This window comes from Osmerus eperlanus, chromosome 23, assembly GCF_963692335.1.
Source record: "Osmerus eperlanus chromosome 23, fOsmEpe2.1, whole genome shotgun sequence".
Lineage (NCBI taxonomy): Eukaryota > Metazoa > Chordata > Actinopteri > Osmeriformes > Osmeridae > Osmerus > Osmerus eperlanus.
Window position 1 is genome coordinate 815,250 of NC_085040.1, and position 21,204 is coordinate 836,453.

The 21,204-nt window shown below is 50.8% G+C and overlaps 2 protein-coding genes across 3 annotated transcripts; both read right to left on the reverse strand.

The window, feature by feature from the left end:
* Positions 1-3,291: 3,291 nt before the first annotated feature.
* mtm1 (myotubularin 1) lies at positions 3,292-16,130 on the reverse strand. 2 transcript variants are annotated; one of them, XM_062449057.1, is made up of 15 exons: positions 16,003-16,130; positions 13,685-13,769; positions 11,165-11,237; positions 10,880-10,974; positions 10,650-10,766; positions 10,397-10,498; positions 10,158-10,241; positions 9,700-9,849; positions 9,336-9,521; positions 8,246-8,428; positions 7,735-7,938; positions 7,457-7,549; positions 5,838-5,951; positions 4,840-5,016; positions 3,292-3,611 (listed from the first exon to the last, which is right to left on the reverse strand). In XM_062449057.1, exons 2-15 carry the CDS (start codon positions 13,745-13,747, stop codon positions 3,414-3,416), a joined length of 1,839 nt encoding a protein of 612 aa, XP_062305041.1. In that variant the 5' UTR covers positions 13,748-13,769; positions 16,003-16,130; the 3' UTR covers positions 3,292-3,413. The 2 variants fall into 2 exon arrangements, with proteins under 2 accessions (XP_062305041.1, XP_062305042.1); XM_062449058.1 differs by having other exon boundaries at positions 15,929-16,037.
* Positions 16,131-17,438: 1,308 nt separating this feature from the next.
* Positions 17,439-20,785, reverse strand: si:ch73-211e3.1 (basic proline-rich protein). The gene is given in 6 exon segments (XM_062449935.1): positions 17,439-19,292; positions 19,294-19,944; positions 19,946-20,031; positions 20,187-20,259; positions 20,363-20,458; positions 20,765-20,785. Coding segments are annotated over 6 exon segments (1,440 nt in total). The 3' UTR covers positions 17,439-18,779.
* Between the last annotated feature and the right edge of the window lie 419 nt (positions 20,786-21,204).

Sequence of the window (21,204 nt, forward strand, 5' to 3'; positions counted from 1 at the left end):
ACAACGGAAATGACAGCCGCCACTACAGTTTAAGATATTCACCTGTCCAATGTTTCCACGCTGGACTGCGCAGATCCAGAGGTGGTCAGCGTCCGTGGTTTCCTCGCAGGCACTACCGGCGGCGCAAGGCTCTCTGCTCCGCCAGCCCCCAATTGTTTTTTCCATGTTTCCAAATCTCCCGTTTCCTTTCAGTGCGTCGCAAACGATGTAATCTATCAATTCCGCTTCCCCTTCCCGATTTCCGACAGATTGGGGGTCGCTGTGAGTCTAGAACCGCGGCGTCAAGGATGCCATGACAGCGATAACCCGCTCCTCCTCCCTCATCCGGTCCCGCCAGCTACATCAGACCGGGCGGAACGCGGATGTTTGCTTCCTACGTCTCAGGCTCGGATGCTGTCACCGATACAGATCGTGTTTGTTTACAAAAGGAAGTGGAGCTCGAGACTGGAACACACCCTCTGACCCGGCGACCATACGTAGATTACCCATAATGCATCTCGCGGAGACTTCTCATCCCCAGTCTCATCAGCATCCTCTGCCGCGCGCACAGTGGTTGGGCAAAAATGACACATTTTAGGATATTGTCTACTATTAAGAACGAATTTCTAATATGGATCAATTCAATACTTTATGTATTATCATACTTTGTGATACAAGTGTGTACAACTACATTACGTAAAATTCTACGTTGTGTTATTTTGATATAGACAACGACCTCAGAATCATCTACTTCCAAAAGGTTTAGCAATGTCATCTTGTGTGGTCCTGCAGCCAGTATGAATATTTTCCGAATGGACGAAATCAATTTAAGACGAATCTGTAAACGTAATATAAAATATGCATTTCTTATAATCAATCCACTGGTTATAAGAAATAAGATAATTTTTTACACAAACGTATTTTCCAGGAAGCAAAGCAAGGTCAAGGTGACATGTTTAAGTGAGAAATCTTTAAATTAATTTAATCAGTATTATTTACATAACAAGAGCCTTCAAAATTACAGTGAAGCATACGTGTGGGAGTATATTATCATTTAGGACACAAAAAGAAAAATCCCTTTTAAAACTAACATTACCTAAATTAAGGTAGTAGATACTAGTAATGAATGAAAGAAACTAAAACTGAATCACAGGAGAGAAGAAAATGGTTCTCGGAACGTCCATTCAATCTCATCTATCTGAATCACAAGTTGGAACTGACTGATTCGTTCCTGAATCATGAATCATCTCTGAATGTGACTCTCCGAATGTGACTCAATATTTAACTTCGTGTGGGTTTTCTGTGTTACAAAGCAAACATCAAAAAAATGCCCTTTTAAAGAACAAAATAATATGGAGAAAAAAAAAGTAAGAAATCCACCAATTACTAACAATTCAACCATCTGAAATACTTTGTTTCTCTCATTACTATCCATTTTATAAAACTTGTCAAAGTGTACACTAAATAAAATAATTATATTTTACAACAAGAGCTTTTGACAGTAAAATAGGTTTTGCTTGAGGTAATTACATAATTACTTGTACAAAGTAAAAAATAAACAAAATAGATTTGTTTTTTTTTCCCTAAAACACAAACAACCACAAAGTATTTTGCGTAGTTTGTTGTTGTCATTGTTTACATTTCCTCTCAAACTGTCGTTTCTTATTTATCAATCCTTCATTTCCTCATTGAGGCCAAATTCTTCCAAAGTGTTGCATTCTGGGGCGGCATTCAGAGCCAAACAGGATACAGGAAGCTGAAGACACTTCCTGGTTGCTCTGTAGTAAGGTGGTGTTGACGTTTTCTACCCCTGATCCAGAATCAGTTTCCCCTCTAACACATGCAGTTTTGGGGCAGACCACCAAAGATCAAATTCATATTTTATCCCCACGGTTACCATGCATGGACGAGACAGAAAAGCACCTCCTAGATCTGGTAAATGTAGACATTATAAAATGTATAATAATATTATACATAAGTCTTTAGAGAGGCCAGCTGAGTCTGAGAGGACATGACAACAGCGACGGCATCAACCACTTCCTGCTTCTTACCCTCTGACAAAAATGCGCCCACAAACAAACACCGGGCAAACTCGTTTTAAACCCCGGGACATCCCCGGGAGGGCACCCTGTCACCTCAACCCCCCCCCCCCCCCCCCCCCCATTTTCTTTAATAATGACTCCACCCAGCCAGGTTGCCCCGGAGCGTAAAAAAACAAAACAAGCCAAAAAACGAGCTTACCCAAAATACCAACAAAAACAAAAGAACGATTCAAAATTCCCGTCTTGATAAAGGCACAGAACTGGACCCGGCCGGCTACCCTCCACCCCGGCCCTGCCCGCTCACTAAAGCCTTCTAGAAAGTTCCTGGAGACTAGCTTACAGTATCATTCACCCGCACCTATTCAGCCACAGGTACTGATTAGAAACAGGCTTCTGGGGCCACGCCGAAACAAGCGCACCTCACGTCATAGTACCCTGAAAGCGTCGAGGGAGGACAGTCCACTGACGGCCCGACCAAAACTCAATTTCTTCCCATAATGCACTTCCTTAGAACCATGAGGTGGCGTTTCTTTTTCCTTCTTCTCTCGAGCGGGCAGGCGCCATGGAATCTTGATTCTCAGTACAGTGAGTGAAACTGAGAATCCTACAGATGCATTGTGGGTACAGGGAGGGCGTCACCCAGAAGGTCACGGTTGTGGAACCGGGTTCTGGAAGACTGCATAGGACTGACTGAGGGGAGAATGTGTGTATGAAAGCATGTGTGTGTGTGTATGTGTGTGTGGAGAGAGAGGGGGGGGCTGGGGCACCCCAGCCCAGCCACAGAACGGAGGGAGGAACGATGTCTGAATGACCCCCCATCACCCCCACTACAGTGACCCACACGCACATCCATGGTTTCTCCCAGTACACAGAGTATAAATCAGGGTTTTAAGGCATCTCTGTGGGAGAGATAGTGTGTGTGTGTGTGTGTGTGACGGGTGGGTGACAAGGCTGTACTGTGACATATTGCATAACCACGTAAACCCTGGTGTTACTTATTATTAAGCACTATTACTGTCCATGTTATTGCAGTCAACATCCTCCTTGTTATCGCTAGCACTATGTACAAAACTATTCCTTTTGTGTGTGTGTGTGTGTGTGTCAGTGAGAAAAATCAGTGTGTGTATGCGTGTGAGAGAGTGTGAGAGAGAGATAAAGATATAGCGAATGAGAGAGGAGAGAGAGAGGGAGACAGAGAGAGGAGAGAGACAGAGAAAGAGAGAGGAGAGAGAGACAGAAAGAGAGGAGAGAGACACAAAGAGAGAGAGAGAGAGAGAGAGACAGAGAGGAGAGAGAGAGGGATACAGAGAAAGAGAGGAGAGAGAGACAGAGAGAGTGTATGTTTACTTGAGACCAGACACGTGTTGCCCCCCTGCCCCCCCCCCCCCCTCATCAGAAGGGCGTGTGCATGTGCGTGACGTGCTGCGCGGGGGGGGGCGAGGCGGCGGAGGAGGAGGGGGAGGGGGCGGAGCTGTTGGCCAGGTGGGAGGAAGGGGCGGAGTCAGAGAGCTGCAGCTCCTCCAGCTTCCTCAGGTACTCGTCCCTCAGAGCCAGCAGCTCCACGTACCGCTGCTCTACCGGACCCTGCTGCTGCTCTCACCAGGGGGGAGGACGGAGAGGGGAGGACGGGGAGAGGGGGAGGGGAGACAAGGGGGAGGGAGAGGAGGGGGGGAGGGGAGGAGGAGGAGAGGAGGAGGGGAGACAAGGGGGAGGGGGAGGAGGGGGGGAGGGGAGGAGGAGGGGGGGGGAGAGAGAGGGGAGGGAGAGGGGGGAGAGGAGGGGAGACAAGGGGGAGGGGGAGGGAGAGTGGAGACAAGGGGGAGGGGAGACAGGGTGGAGGGGGAGAGAGGGAAGGGAGAGGGGAGGAGGGGGGGGGAGGATGGGAGGGGGAGGGGGGGGGCAGGGAGAGGGGAGGGAGAGGATGGAGGAAGAAGGGGGGGAGTGGAGCACAGAGGGAGGGTTGGAAAGTAAGGGGGGAGACAGGGGGGAGATGGGAGGGGAGAAAGGAGAGGAAGAATAGGGTTAGGGATGAGAGAGAGGAGAGAGAGGGAAGAGGAAGGGATGGAGAAGCGACAGGGATAGACAGAGGGGGGAGAAAGGAAAGAGAGAGACGGAGCGAGGCAGAAAAAAGGTGAACCAAAAAAAAGGAGGGAGAAAAGAGAGAGAAACAGGGTTAGGCTAAACAAACAACACATTTCTAGAGGATGTTCATTATTCACATCAACATGAATAAAACATTTTCAGCGAGCATCTTTGAGAAGGTCCGACTGGTGGGAACCCAAAACATTGTTGTGTGTTAGAGTGTGTGTGCGTGTGTGCCTGAGTGTGTGTGTGTGTGTGTGTGTGTGTAATTATGACAGGGAAATAGGATTTTCTGCACCAGTGACTAAGTTCCTGCCAGCAGGAGAGTGGAGGGGGTTGAGGGGGACTGGTGTGTGTGTGTGGGGTGTGTGTGTTTGGGGTAAAAAGGTTTTCACAGTTTCTCCCTATTCAACACGGTCAGCCTTTAACCCATTCCTCCCTTGTCCCACCCCCACCCCCAGTGTACCTGCTGGTGTGTGTGTGTGTACCTGCTGGCGTGTGTGTACCTGCTGGTGTGTGTGTGTATGTGTACCTGCTGGCGTGTGTGTGTGTGTACCTGCTGGTGTGTGTGTGTGTGTACCTGCTGGTGTGTGTGTGTGTGTGTGTGTACCTGCTGGTGTGTGTGTGTATGTGTACCTGCTGGCGTGTGTGTGTGTGTGTGTACCTGCTGGTGTGTGTGTGTACCTGCTGGTGTGTGTGTGTATGTGTAACTGCTGGTGTGTGTGTGTGTGTGTACCTGCTGGCGTATGCGTGGGTTCCAGCGGATGTAGTAGCTGACCCAGAGCTCCAGGTGTCTCATGCTGGCCACGGGGTAGAGCACACGTCCTGCCTCCGACGTGTAGAAGGGGTTCAGGTACGACTCCCGGTTGCTGCCCACCAGCGCCCACACAGACACGGTCTTAGAACGCAGCTCCTGGGAGGGGGAGAGAGAGGGGAGGGGGAGAGAGGGAGGGGGAGGGAGAGAGAGGGGAGGGGGAGAGAGGGAGGGAGGGGCAGAGAGGGAGGGAGGGGGAGAGAGGGGAGGGGGAGAGAGAGAGGGAGGAGGAGAGAGAGAGGGAGGGGGAGAGAGGGAGGGAGGGGGAGAGAGAGAGGGAGGGGGAGAGAGGGAGGGAGGGAGAGAGAGGAAGGGGGAGAGAGGGAGGGAGGGAGAGGGAGGGAGGGAGAGAGAGGGGGAGAGAGGGGGAGGGAGAGGGCGAGAGAGGTGGAGGGAGAGAGAGGGAGGGAGAAACAACAACCCTGATAAGAGTTTTCCCTGTGAGAGGGGAAAGAGAGAGAGCGATGGGGAGGGAGGAGGAGGTAAAGAGAGAGGGGAAAGAGAGAGCCCTTCCAGCTCCTTCTAAAGTGCATTATTACGTCTGAACCACTCAGCCATCTCCTAACCTCTCTGCTCTCCTCCTCTCTCTGTCTTCTGCTCTACTTCACATGATCAGGGTGGAGAGGGGACGGGGAGCAGGCGAGACAGAGTACAAAGGAAGAGAGAGGGAGGAGAGAGAGAGGGAGGGGAAGAGAGAGAGGGGAAGAGAGAGTCAGGGAGAGAGAGAGACAGGAAGATAGAGAGAAAGGGAGACAGGGAGAGACAGGGAAGGAGGGGGAGAGAGAGAGAGGGAGACAGGAAGAGAGAGACAGGGAGACAGGAAGAGAGAGAGGGAGAGAGAGGGAGAGAGACAGGGAGAGAGACAGGGAGAGAGGGGGAGAGAGACAGGGAGAGAAAGACAAATAGTGTGTGTGTGTTACCTGCTGGTGTCTGACACTCTCACAGTTGTACAGGAAGGTCCCAAAGCGGCAGCTGTACAGGTGGTCCAGGATGGTGATCAGCAGGCGCTCGTTAAACTCAAACGCCGTGGGGAACTACAGACCAGTACAGCTGTCAGTACATCCATCTATACATCCGTCCATCACTGCAGACCAGTACAGCTGCCAGTACATCCATCTATACATCCATCCATCACTGCAGACCAGTACAGCTGTCAGTACATCCATCTATACATCCATCCATCACTGCAGACCAGTACAGCTGTCAGTACATCCATCTATACATCCATCCATCACTGCAGACCAGTACAGCTGCCAGTACATCCATCTATACATCCATCCATCACTGCAGACCAGTACAGCTGTCAGTACATCCATCTATACATCCATCCATCACTGCAGACCAGTACAGCTGTCAGTACATCCATCTATACATCCATCCATCACTGCAGACCAGTACAGCTGTCAGTACATCCATCTATACATCCATCCATCACTGCAGACCAGTACAGCTGCCAGTACATCCATCTATACATCCATCCATCACTGCAGACCAGTACAGCTGTCAGTACATCCATCTATACATCCATCCATCACTGCAGACCAGTACAGCTGTCAGTACATCCATCTATACATCCATCCATCACTGCAGACCAGTACAGCTGCCAGTACATCCATCTATACATCCATCCATCACTGCAGACCAGTACAGCTGTCAGTACATCCATCTATACATCCATCCATCACTGCAGACCAGTACAGCTGTCAGTACATCCATCTATACATCCATCCATCACTGCAGACCAGTACAGCTGTCAGTACATCCATCTATACATCCATCCATCACTGCAGACCAGTACAGCTGCCAGTACATCCATCTATACATCCATCCATCACTGCAGACCAGTACAGCTGTCAGTACATACATCTATACATCCATCCATCACTGCAGACCAGTACAGCTGTCAGTACATCCATCTATACATCCATCCATCACTGCAGACCAGTACAGCTGCCAGTACATCCATCTATACATCCATCCATCACTGCAGACCAGTACAGCTGTCAGTACATACATCTATACATCCATCCATCACTGCAGACCAGTACAGCTGTCAGTACAGCCGTCAGTACATCCATCCATCACTGCAGACCAGTACAGCCGCCAGTACATCCATCTATACATCCATCCATCACTGCAGACCAGTACAGCTGCCAGTACATCCATCTATACATCCATCCATCACTGCAGACCAGTACAGCTGCCAGTACATCCATCTATACATCCATCCATCACTGCAGATCAGTACAGCTGCCAGTACATCCATCTATACATCCATCCATCACTGCAGATCAGTACAGCTGCCAGTACATCCATCTATACATCCATCCATCACTGCAGATCAGTACAGCTGCCAGTACATCCATCTATACATCCATCCTACCATCAATACATCCATCCATTAATACACCCATCAATACATCCATCCATTGATACATCCATCCATCAATACATCAGTACATCCATCCATTGATACATCCATCCATCGATACATCCATCCTGGCATGTGCTTGTTTGGTCCAGAGTGTGTGTAACCTACCTGTCTGGTCATCTGCCAGACACAGTCGATGAACTGCAGGAAGATGGGAGATCTGTCCTGATCTGCATGGTTTTTATCTCCGTGACCTATCCTCTACACACACACACACACACACACACACACGTGAGTGGTGAAAGCAACACTGGAGAGCAACATAACCTAAGAGAGCTTGTGTGTGTGTGTGTCTCCTAACAAGGAGAACTTGTGTTAAGAGAGCTTGTGTCTCCTGCTGAGGAGAAGTTGTGTTAAGAGAGCTTGTGTGTGTGTGTGTCTCCTACCGAGGAGAACTTGTGTCCGAAGCTGATCCACTCCTTCTCCAGCAGCACCTGGAACCCTCTGAGGGTTCTGTAGTGGCTGTCCAGCAGCAGCATGGCCAGGGAGGTGAGCTGGGCCGTGCGGTCCCAGCCGTCGCTGCAGTGCACCACCACGCTCTGACCCCCCGACACCTTGTCAGCCACCTGGATCGCCCCCGACAACACCAGCTGGGGGGGGGGGGGGGGAGGTTAAGACATCCTGAAATGCTGGGTCCCACACACACACACACTCTCACACTCTCACTCACTCACCCACACACACACTCACCCCCACCACATCCCCACTCACCCACACCTCACCCCCACTCATCCCACTCACCCCCACCTCACCCCCACCTCACCCACACTCACCCCCACCTCACCCCCACCTCACCCACACCTCACCCACACCTCACCCACACCTCACCCCCACCTCACCCACACTCACCCCCACTCACCCACACCTCACCCCCACCCCCACTCCCCCCCCCCCTACCTTGATGTGCTCCAGCCAGTGCGTGGACTCCAGGCTGGAGAGCCAGTGGGCCTCCTCCACGTTGGGGTACACAATGTCCTTCAGCTTCCTCAGGGACTCCCGCATCACGTGGATGTTGTGGATGTCCAGGAACACCAGCTCCGCGTTCTGGTACTCATCCCCCTCGTAGCCCCCGCCGGTGGCCTGCAGGGGTCAGGGGTCACAGTGGGTTGGTTGATGGTGGGAGAGGAACGAGGAGTGTACAGGGATGTAGAGAGAGAGGGAGAGAGATAGAGAGACAGAGAGACAGAGAGAGAGGGAGAGGGGGACAGAGAAGGAGAGAGGGAGACACAGAGGGAGAGAGAGAGAGAGAGAGAGAGCAAGAGAGAGAGCGAGAGAGAGAGCGAGAAAGAGAGAGGTCATAACCTGGGGTTGGGAACTACCTGGTCCTTACAAACAGAAACATATACATCTGGTCGTTGCTCGTGTTTGGGAAACAAGACAAACTAAGCTAAATTCTCACAATAAAAAACGCTCAAACAACAGGTTATTTTGTCTTGTTGTTTCCTATTCAGCGTGATGAAAAGAACCACGTCCTGTTTTGTTGGCCGGTTTGATAAACAGACAAACTGGTTCAGGTTGGGCCGGGAGCAGGTGAATGTTCCAGCCCAGCGAGGAAAGCTTCGACACGGAGGCTAGCACGCTAGCAGAGTGGAGCCGGGTGTGCTTGTTACGGCTCTCACAGCTCCTTGGGGGCTGCCCCCAGGGGAGGTGCATTATACCACTCGGTGCTGTTAGTACATTCCATTGCGTGAGCAGAGGACGTGTTGGTACGCAGGCGTGCGCACACACACACACACTTACACAAAACCCCACACATACACACAGTTTAGAGTCTACCTCTGCATTGTCTTCTGATAGGGCAACACAACCAGATAGACAGCTAGCCACACCCTACAGAGGACAGGAGAACAGAGGTCTGACTGGCTGGTCAGACCCCACACCCCCAGATCTCACATCCGTATGTCATTTCCGCACCAACTAGAATCTGGACCCCCGGACCCCTTGCGGTGACCTCTGACCCCCCCCCCCCCCCCCCCGGGGCGCTGACCTTGTTGGCGACGGCGTTGACGCTGGGCCGGGCGTCGTAGATGGTGAGCTTGGCCGCGCCGTTGGCCTCCCGGATCAGCTCCAGGTAGCGCTCGTCGTCCTTGTTCCGCTTGCCGGACATGCCCACCAGGGGCTGGCTGCAGCGGGTGATCACTGCCTGGTTTTCCCTGTGGATCCAGGAGAGGACCTGGGGGACGGAGGAGGGGGAGAGGGGTTTGTACCCATAACACCTGTACCATGTTTCCATTCTTCACACTGTCAAACACACTCCCTCCCCCCCTCCCTCACCCCCTCCTCCCCTCCCTCCTCGCCCCTCCACTCCCCCCCCCCTCCCTTCCTTCCCCCCCCCTCCCTCCCTCCCGTACCGGGATGCGAGCCCGTGACCTGAAGGTGGCCACCCTCCTCAGGTCCTCCTCCGTGGCCTTGAAAGGCACGCCCAGGATGGTGGGGTACGTGTCACACAGGTCGTACACGTTGTTGATGAACGTGATCCGCCACTTGTCATTGGGTAAGCCCTGGAAAGGGGCGGAGACACACAAGAGCACCGATTGGGTAAGGGTGTGGTCGATGGGTCAGAACTTCCTGGTTTCATTCCGTCGTTGAGAGAACGATGTAGATACAGCAGCCGAAAGTTGCAAAAGGCTAACAGTAGCTAGCTGTTGATCCTTAAAACAAAACACGCCAACGACAGAGAGAGGGGGGGATTTGAACCCATGACCATTAGGTGAGGAAACGCTAGGAAATGAAGGAAGGAAGATCGTGTGGAGGAGAAGAAGAAGAGAAGGAAGACAAGAAGAGGAGGATGAGGTCCTGGCCCGCTCACCTGTCTAATGAACTCATCCATGGGTTTGTAAACATCCCAGCCGTTCTCCTCATACTTCTCCTGACTCACATAAGCAAAGTGAGGCTGGAGAGAGAGAGAGAGAGAGAGAGAGAGAGAGAGAGAGAGAGAGAGAGAGAGAGAGAGAGAGAGAGAGAGAGAGAGAAAAAGAGTATTAGTGTGTGTGTGTGTGTGTGCGTGTGTGAGAGTGTGTGTGCACATGTGTGTGCGCACGTGTGTACCTGGCCGTGGGAGACAGGGAAGGCGTGTTTGAAGAGGATGTCAAAGATGTCTCTCCTGCTGTGACCCTCCTGCTTCAAGGCAAACCTGAGATTCCTCATGTCCTGATCACACACACACACACGGTTAACACATGCATATACTGTACCGTACATGGCACATAACTGTATATTTTGTGAACACACACTCACTCACAAGCGCACACTTACTCACTCTAAAACACACACACACACACACACACACACCCTCGGTCACCTTGCATGTGATGTCGAGACCATAGGAGTTCTCCCCTCTACTGGAGGCTCCGCCCATCTTCTCCACCCGACCAATGACGCCCAGCGGAACGTCTAGGGTCACCGCCGGGTCCTGTGACTTCGCACATACGCAGACATATGATTGGTCCCTACTGTCTCAATGACAGTCTGAGTAGTCAAGTTGAGTGTGTGTGTGCGTGTGTGTGTTCTCCCTCATAGGAAGTTACTCACAGCCTCTGAGCTCTTGAAGTAGAGTCTATAGTTGGTTATGAACACTTTGCCTTTGAGAGGTCCACTGAAGGGACAAATATAGATGATGTCTTTGTCTGGATAGAGAAAGAGAAAGAGAGAAAGAAAGAGAGAGACAGAGAAAGAGAGAGAGAAAGAGGAAGACAGAAAAATAGGGAGAGAATTATCAAAACAGCTAGCAAGAGTAGGATCAAAACAGTCTCTCCACACGCGCTCGCGCACACACACACACTGAGGAGGACGATGAGATGAAGGAGGAAGACTCACCTATGACTCTCTCCTCTCCAGGTAGAAGAGTCACATCTGCTAGTGGCTCCATCTTCAAACTCTCCCTGGATGTCTGTCACACACACACACACACACAGGTTACTGGTCTGTAACTGGTAAGCACAGCCTCCTCCACTGCCACGAAAGCACACACACACACCCCTACATTTACTCAGAGTAAACCATGTTTAATTTACAATGTCCAACTCACAGGACTGGATAGTCCACTACAGCTCATATGAAAGCAGCATGTCAAGAGAAGGAGGGGCTCTAACGACACTTCTTCAGCAGAGAGAGAGAGAGAGAGCGAGAGAGAGAGAGAGAGAGAGAGACAGTGAGAGAGAGAGAGACAGAGAGAGGGGGGGAGAGAGACAGAGAGAGAGAGACAGAGAGAGAGAGGGGGGGAAGAGAGAGAGAGAGACAGAGAGAGACAGAGAGACAGAGAGACAGAGAACAGAAGGGAGGGGGAAAAAGAGGGAGTCTCTCTTCCTTCAGCACCTGTCTGCTCTCCTACCCTTTCTTTCCCTCTCTCTCCCTCCCTCCTCTCTCTCCCTCCACCTCCTCTCTCTCCCTCCATCATCCTGGCTACAGTACTGTCCTGTGTCAGGGCAGAGAGCAGTCATCTTGCCAACTCTCTGTTTGGCAGACAACACAACACAACTCTGTTATGCTGGAGAGAACACCACACTCAGGGGTCAGAGAGTGTGTGTGTGTGTCTGGCCAGTTTCCTTGACTGTCTTCCCCCCCACCAGGTCCACACAAAGCCAGTCTTGTGTCTGGGCGGCCTACACCTAGCACTCATTTGTTTTGCATGGAAAAACCTCAACGCTATGAGAGCACTGTTTTTATTGGCTGACGTCTGGGTACTTCCTGGTCGGCGAGCCAATGGAAGTGCATCATCCACAGGTATGAAAGAGGGTCTCTGTGTTAAGAAACTGAACTACAAAACTACTTTCTAGAATGACAAGAGAACTACATTTCCCAGTGCGCGTTCACAGGACGTAGCTAAGAAACAGTTGCTATGGTGTTACTAGGACAGACCGATATCTGTCGGACAGATGCTACATGAGAACATTCAATACCAGAAGAGAGAGAGAGGAAGGGAGAGAGGGTGAGAGAGAAAGAAGAAGAGAGAGAGAGAGAGAGAGAGAGAGAGAGAGAGAGAGAGAGAGAGAGAGAGAGAGAGAGAGAGAGAGAGAGGGGGGGGGAGGGAGGGAGTAGTCTTGTGAGTGAGTGATAGGTCAGATAAAGAGAGTTAGAGAAAGGCAGACAGCGAGCAGGAGATGTCTTTCTAAGGATGTCATAGAAGGCCATCTTTTATTGATTCGTAGAATCAGAATGGGTTTTATTCGCCATGAAAGTTTGCAAAGACAAGGAATTTGCTTTGGCAGGAAGGTGCAAACATTAAACATATAGGAATCTAAAATTTAAATATGAGGACTAACTATACTAAGGGTACTTAACTAGCAATACTAAGTGGAATTCGATTAAAATAAACTATACAATAAAATATAAGTTGCAGTAATTTACAATATAAAAATACAAAAAATACAAATATTACAAGATGGTACAAGATTGTATTGTGCAGTGCAAAAAGCAGTGTGTTTTAAGGGCATTAAGTCATGAAGTCAGTGTGAACCCTTGGTCTTGTTGAAGAGGCCAACAGCGGAAGGGAAGAAACTGTTTTTGTGGCGTGTGGTATTGGTCCTGATGGACCGCAGCCTTCTGCTGGAGGGAAGTGACTGAAACAGGGAGTGACCAGGGTGGGAGGAGTCGGCCAGCTAACCTGACTAGCTATCTAACCTGACTAGCTAGCTAACCTCTCTCTCCACCTCATTCCCTCTTCCTCTCTCTTTCCCTCATCCTCTCTCTCTCTCTCCCCCCCTGTGTCTGAGGAGTCTGGTCACTGCACACACTTAGGAGAGGCAGGGAGAAAGAAAGAAAGAGGATGTGTGTGTGTGTGTGTTACATTCTTGTTTATGTGAGAGGAGTCTTTGGGGACTTCAACCAGAGCAAATGGATTACTGTTTCAGCCTCTTGGCATGAAACGTGTGTGTGTGTGTGTGCATGTTGTGATGCCCACAGGCGCTGTGTGTGTGTGTGTGTGTGCGTGTCAGTAAAAAAATAGAGCAAGCAAGGAGAATGTGTGTGTGAAAAATGAGTGATGTATGACCGGAAACACACGGATACACACACACACGTGTACACACACACACACACACGTGTACACACACACACACACGGATACACACACACACACGTGTACACACACACACACACACACGTGTACACACACACACACGTGTACACACACACACACGGATACACACACACACACGGATACACACACACGTGTACACACACACACACACACACACACACGTGTACACACACACACACACACGGATACACACACACACACGGATACACACACACACACGTGTACACACACACGTGTACACACACACACACACACATGTGTAAACACACACACGGCCACACACACTCCTGTGTACTTACTTTCTGGCTGGAGTTGTGTTCCAGAGGGTTGGAGTTAAGAGCTGGTATTGAGGCTGAAGCCATCACTCCAGGTGCACTGCTTTCACTGGGGGGAGAGAGGGGGAGGAGGGTGAGGGAGAGGGGGAGGAGGGGGGAGGAGGGGCGGAGGGAGGAGAGGGGGAGTGGGGGAGGAGGGGGGAGGAGGTGGAGAGAGGGAGAGGGGGAGGAGGGGGAAGGAGAGGGAGAGAGGGGGAGGAGGGCCGACGGAGGAGAGGGAGGGGGGGAGGAGGGGGAGAGAGGGAGAGGGGGAGGAGGGGGGAGGAGGGGGAGGACGGGGAGGAGGGTGAAGGAGAGGGAGAGGGGGAGGAGGGGGTGAGTCAGTCATGGTTTTTCCCTCTGCTCAGGAAATGAAAGGGAAAGTTGGTGATAAGCGCAAGGGTGTGCATGCATGTATGTGTGTGTTTCATCTTGTTAACCCTTGTGTTATCTTCGGGTCATTCTGACCCATCAGTCATTGTGACCCACCGTCGTATTGCGACAGATTTACTGCATACAAAGACAAAGTGAGGCATTTTCTTTTAACAGCTAGGCTGTCTCAGACCCCCCACATTGCAAAGGTTAAAAGAAAATTATTTTAATTTGTTTTTGTATTGGGTAAAATTGGGGTAAACACAACGATGGTTCATTATGAACCTTTGGGTCATGTGACCCGAAGGCAGCACGAGGGTTAAACACCTGTTGAGATCACCCTGCCCCCCCCCCCCCCCACACACACACACACACACACACACACACACACACACACACACACAGCTGACATCTCATTGACTCTTCCTGGCACACAGGTGCATGATCAGAGTATCTAGTCCCACTGCTGCATGTCAGGAGGTTCAAAACCAGACACCCCAAAAATATCAAACCAGTTTAGATATCAACTGATTGAGTCATTATGAAAAAACAGTGCATCTTCTGATTATAGCAACACGGAGTCAGAACCGGACGACACATTCCAACGAGCGCGAGGATACTAGTGAGAGAGGAGGAGGAGAGAGTGAGACGGTTGCTATTTATAAAGTCTGACAGCTCGCGTGGTAAATAATGCTACCGACATGTAGATGTGCGAGAGAGGGGTCGCGCTCACTTTGGGCCTAGCCAAAGCCCTCACGTGCCCCATCCATCACAACACAGTTCACATATCGCCCCGCCCCGGGGGATGACAGAGCAACACAGGAAAGGATCGATAGGGTGTGATTGTTTTGAAGTTATCGTTGAAAAGCAGACAGCTGGCATTTAGGTCAACTGAAGATGTCCGTGTGGCGATGACTTCCTTCGCCTGAACGCTGAGCAAAATGATCAAGTAGGCCTGGTTTGACTATGTTTAACTGGAATATTTATTTTTACTTGATGATCGATCGGCTGTCCAACAACCCTAACCTGCATAATAAAGAAGTTTATTTATGGATCATCATCGACCAAGCTGATATTATTCGTAGCTATCACATCACTACTTCCGCAGTTTCATCTAAATATACAATCTCTCGATAGCCCTTTGAACTTGCGAGGCCGCTGCACGAACAACCAACATTGTTGTTCCCAATGCTACAATTGTAGTTCATATAAAACGCGTGAGCGGAGCTACGTAAGTGTTCAACCCACGACCGTGCAACAATGTAACGATTCCCCCCCTACGACTGCAATTCACGTTTACGGTAGCCTCGCCGAACCACAACCGGGGTGGTGAGATTACGAACTAAGATTCAGACTCAAGTGGGGATTGCAATCTGATAGCTATGTGTGACCAGTCTTAAACCAAAATACTTTTTCATAATGAAAACACTGACAGCTTTAAAAGGCCAAATCCGGATCACAACATGGTACCACTGGACCGTTTTATTTCCTACGCGGGGGCCCATCCCGAAATAAGGTGAGGTGTGAAAAAGCATGGATCCTGAACTTCTTGCATTGACCCAAATAAAAATAAAACGTATGAATCCAAACCGTGCATTCAGGCTACGAACCCCAAAGTTGTTAACTACGCCAACAACTCTCTCTGCAACGCGTCAGCTTCAACATCTAGCCTTTAAACGTCCCGAAAATGAACTTTTACAACTTTGTATGTTTCCTACCGGAGCGTCAGGGAAAGGCAACAACACAACTAGCTCGTGCATCACGGAATGAGCCTACCAGGAAATAGCAGGCCTTACACACAGACAGCTCTTTACACCCGCAAAAAACGACTTATCTTTCATTTAATCACAACCTCACCTTTACAAACGCTCTCCGAAAGAGTCATTAAACGTGTTCGTCGGGGCCTTCTCTCTCCAAAACCCGTTACTTACCCACAAACGGCGATTCTCCCGTTCCAGAATTCGTCCGTCTGTTCAGCACCGCCGTAGGAAGGAGCTCAGCTCGAGAGGGGTCACGTGCGCTGCTGTCATGATGGGGATTGGACGCTTGTCAGAACGTGTCCCGCAAGGGCTTTTGGGGGTTGTATTTCTCAGCCACAGTTAAAACACAACGTCCATAAATTAAAGTGTTTTTTTACGTGGGTTCTTTTTTATGTGAGTAAATAGGCAGTCTGATTTAAAAAATACCGACATGATGATATCTATGGCTGCCTGAAGCTATATTTGGAAATATACAAACATGTTCAGAATAGGATTCAAATAGGAAAGAGACATAAACTAGACTATGTGTAGAGTCTCATTGGATAGACCAGGATCATTAAGGCCTGTGAGGTGAACAGGCTCTGGAATGACCTCAGCCGGGTAGCTCATGTCCAGTATCGGCTGTCAGGTACCCTGGGGAAGGAGACGCAGGTGGAGCTGGAATGCCGTAGTTAAGTTTCTTATCGAGCCATCTAGGTGTCTTCCATAGACCTGTCTGGTGAAGGAGCAAGGGGAGGTTTGGTGGCCATTTCTGGCCCTCTGGCCAAAGACCTGTGCGCAGTTTCCGTGATGTTACACTGGTTCCTGTGCAACTGGGGAAGCAGGCGGTTCAGGACCTCTCCGTCTGGTAGCTGGTGAGCTGGTAATAGCTGGAGAACTCTTCAAATGTGGAAACAAAACCAGGTGTTTGCACTGTCTAAATAGAAAACTGCAAAAAAGTGTAGAATACAGAACTGAATCAGGTCCTCTCTACTGAACACCTGACTGAAAGCATGCTACTTCCACAAATAACGCAGTTGTATTTATCTGGTTGCTTAAGTTACAAATGTACAGGATGGACATGTGTTTGCATGTGTGTGTGTTGTAGTGTGATTCTGCATCAATGGAGATAGACACACACACTTCTGCTTTCCACAGTCAAGATGACTGTTGACCACAATTGATGAGAGAAAGTCGTTGAAGAGTAAAACCCTGGGTTGACCACAGTTCTGCCACGAGAACACATCTTCCTTCTCCTTTTGGGTGAAGCAAAAATAACCACACAGACATTCTGTTCTAGAACAGATTAAGTTCTAGAACATCAGATTGGAATGGCTCCTCCTCATTCCCCATTGTCAGATTTAAAGGTTCCGCAGTTCTAAAATCCACCAGCAGAGTCCACTGCTGCCCCACACGGAATCTTGTGTTCCAGAACGTGTGCTATTGTGATGCTGAGAGACAAAAGAATCACAGCCCTGAAACACCCGCAGGGTGGAAACGAGAGGAATTCATCAACAAAAACGAGTAAAATTAACAAAAGACTAGAAGAGGATAAACAGAAGCACACAGACTCGGGATGAGGGAACCTCGGAATAAGAAGCGACCACACACACACTGAGGTCTTAGTTTTTTCTCCCATTGATACAGTTTATTATTTCAAATCTAGAAAAAAAATATATAACGAGACAAAAAAACAAAAAGGTGAATAACAACAAAGAACAAATAATTAGACTATTGGACCGTCGTCGTCATGACAACGAGTTGGCCCAGATACAAAGAAAGAAAAAAACACACGAGACCCAATGCAATGCATTGTGGGTGATAGATTGACATTGTGCTGCCTTCTCCGTAGTCCTACTCTTAATTCGTGGGTAAAGGTAATCTGGATTAAATTGATTTAATCCGAGATGCTAACAGCAGTTTAACCCTTGATGAACATATGTCAAAGGTACTGTATATGTACACGTATGTATGTATATACATGTACATACATGTATATAGTCTATATACTACCAAGGTGGAAAACGAACAGTTTGAAATGATAGACTGAAGACAAATGTTCAGGTTTGTGTGTGTTAATGAATAACAGACAGCAGGTACCAAAAATGTTGTTATGTCAAAAACATAACAGATATATGCTAACATTGTAATACACAGTATTACTGGAAAAAAATGAAACTGTATTGTCTTGCATATTTATAAACAAATTACAATAAAGTTTTCCCTAGTGTAAAATCACGTGTGAGCTATAACATTAATTACAAGTTTATTTTTTGCAGGTTTTTTTGTTTCGTTTTCGATTAATTATTTACAAAGAGAATCTGAAGAGTTGCTGAAGAAGTATAAATATACCCCTTTCTCTTTCTTTATTTTACAGTAAAAAATATATACATTACTTTACAAGCCCAATGTCAATACATCTAAGTAGCCACTGGCCAATCAGCAATAGACACCGCTACACAGGTATCAGTGATTGGTTTATTTGACCTGCCTAGACACCCTGTGATTGGCTCGTTTCGGATCTCACGAGCCTCGATTTGGTGTTGCTGAATTTGTCCTTCTGACCGACATCATGTCAGCAGGAAGTCCCGAACATTTTCATCCAATCGCGTGCCGTCCACAGCTAACCCTTGTGTTCTTGATTGGTTGGAAACGGGTTCTAAACAGCGTCACGACTCTCTGTATCGGGACCACCCGGACTCTCTTCGGCTCTTTGGGGGCGTGGCCTCCCGTTCCCGTGGCAACCACGGCCACAAAGTTCCGTGTCCAACGCCCGGACCATCCCAAAATGGCCGCCAGTATCGGTCGCGTGACGAGGACGATTGTGGGAGGGGCTGGGGGGACAGCCTTTTAGACGTAGTCCTCTTTCGACCCCCCGGTGACCCTTTCCAACCCCCTGTCTGACCTTTCACCTCAGGTGAGGTACACGCAGTGACCCCACCCTGAACCCTGACCTCTGACCTCCTGATTTAGGAGTTCTGTTCCAGGTACTCGTCGATCATGGTCAGATTGTTCAGCCAGTCCTCGTTGGAGCCCACCAGAGTGTCTATGAAGTCCACCTCCCCACCTCCACCCCCTCCAGGCCGACCCCCCAGCGCCCCGTTGCTCTGCCCAGCCTGTGTGTACTCATACTGGGGAAGCTTTTGCCCGGGGTTCCCTGGTCCGTACCCAGGACCGTGGGAGTGAGGGTGAGGATGGGGGTGAGGGTGTGAGTGCTTGGCAGGGCCGGCGTTGGGGTAGCTGGGTGGAGCCATGCCATGTGCTGGATGGTGGACCATCCCAGGGGGTACGGGCTTCATCCCGGCCAGGGCGGAGAGGGGTCCCCTGGGTCTGTAGCCCTGTTGCAGCCCCTGGTGGGCCATGGAGGTCAGCCCCTGGCCCGGGGCTCCTCCACCCAGCTTCTGCATCACTCTGTTGGGGAGCGACGCCACCCCCATCCCCTGGCTGGAGGGCAGGGACGGAGGCTGGTGGGGGGGGGCAAAGTTCACCCCTCCGGGCACCCCAGACCGCAAAGCCTGCTGGGAAAACTGCGGGTTGCCGGGAACGACGCCTCCGCCACAGACCCCGTTGGTAGCCACGCCCCCGCCGGGAAACCCGTGCTGGTGATTGGCCGAGGGGTCCATGTGTCCGTCGCAGGGCGCGCGCTGCAGCGCCCCCAGCGCCCCCTGCTGGTGGGAAGGCCACACTGCGCCCTGCTGGAGCAAGTGCAGCTGGTGAGGGTGACCTTGCTGCTGGGGGTACATCATCCGGGGGAGTGGGGCGCCACCTCCGCCCCCCCCCTCCGTGAGGTCCGTGAGGGTGCAAGGCCTGCCTGAGGTGCTGGTGGGGGGGCATTGGAGCTCCAGGGCCGGAGACGGACCCCCCCGAGGGCACCATCATCGGCCCAGGCATCGGCATCCCCGGCCTGGCCACGCCCTGCTGGACCAGCCCCTGTCTTGGAGGACCAGCCATTCCCATCATGCCTTGCACCTGGCGTAGTGGCATGCCCCCGTACTCCTGAGAGGGGTGGTAAAGGGGCTGTTTGGGGCCCGGGGGCCCGCCCATGTACACGCCCATGGGGCGACCCACCGCCCCCACCCCTATGTGGGAGGGGTTTCCAGGGGGGAGGGCCATGCGGTTGTGGGGGAGGGGGGGGTGCGTGGGAGAGCATGGCTGGGTTGGGCTGGGGGGGACCCCCCATAGGGTAACTTCCACAGTCTGGTGGGAGAGGATGCCCCCCACCTTGAGGTGAGAGAGAGAGAGAAACATTTAGAGATAAGAATCATTTCATGCACTGATTATAAATGTTATATACGTCATATCAATATACGAGGGAAGGGGGGGAGGGGTGGGGAGGGGGGGGAGGGGAGGAGAGGAGTGGGGAGGGGTAACTGTACCTTGAAACGGCGCCCCCTGCTGGCACTCTGCCATTTGACCTCCGTTCATCTGTTCCATCTGTCTCTGCTTCTCCTGCATCACACACACCAGTTACCAACATGTGTGTGTGTGTCTGTGTGTGTCTGTGTGTGTCTGTGTGTGTGTGTCTGTGTGTGTCTGTGTGTGTGTGTGTTACCTGCTGTTGGAGATGCTTCCTGATGAGTTGGTTCTTCAGCAGCAGACTGTAGTTGTTGGTCTGCAGAGCAGAGGAGCCGGGAGCAGGGGACGGGTCCTGGAGAGAGGGAGGGAGAGGAAGGGGGGGGGGGAGGAGGAGGGGAGGAGGAGGGGAGGGGGGGAGGGAGGGGAAGGGGGGGAAAGGGGAGGAGGGGAGGAGGAGGAGGAGGAGGAGGGGAGGAGGGGAGGAGGGGGGGGAGGGAGGGAGGGGAGGAGGAGGGGAGGGGGGGGAGAGAGAGATGATCAGATAAAGACAAAACCACTTGTGAACACCAAGAACAATGTGTAAACATGTTGACGTTCACACACACACACACACACACACACACACACACACACACCACACACACACACACACTCACACACTATCATCAGTCTGTACCATGATCAAATACAGCTTCCTTCCTAAACAATTGAGTTAGTAAATAACTAGCATGTGTGTGTGTGTGTTTGTGTGGTGTTGGCTTGTGTCCGTGTATGTGTTTGAGTGAGTGTGGGGGTGTGTTTGAGTGTGTGTGTGTTTGAGTGTGTGTGTGTGTTAGAGTTGTTCTGATTTCCTAGGCTGTGTGTTTGTGTTGGCTCTTTAAATGCTCCCTAATCAGCCCTTCACTTGTCTGGAACCCCTCCCTCCTCCCTCCCTCCCTCCCTCCCTCCCTCCCTCCCTCCCTCCCTACCTCCCTCCCTCCCTCCCTCCTTTCACCCTCTGGTTATCACAAAGCCAGCACATTCCAAAGATGCATGTCCTCCCCCTCACACACACACACACCAGTTCCCCTAAGCCCTTCCCGCCAGCATGAGCTTGAT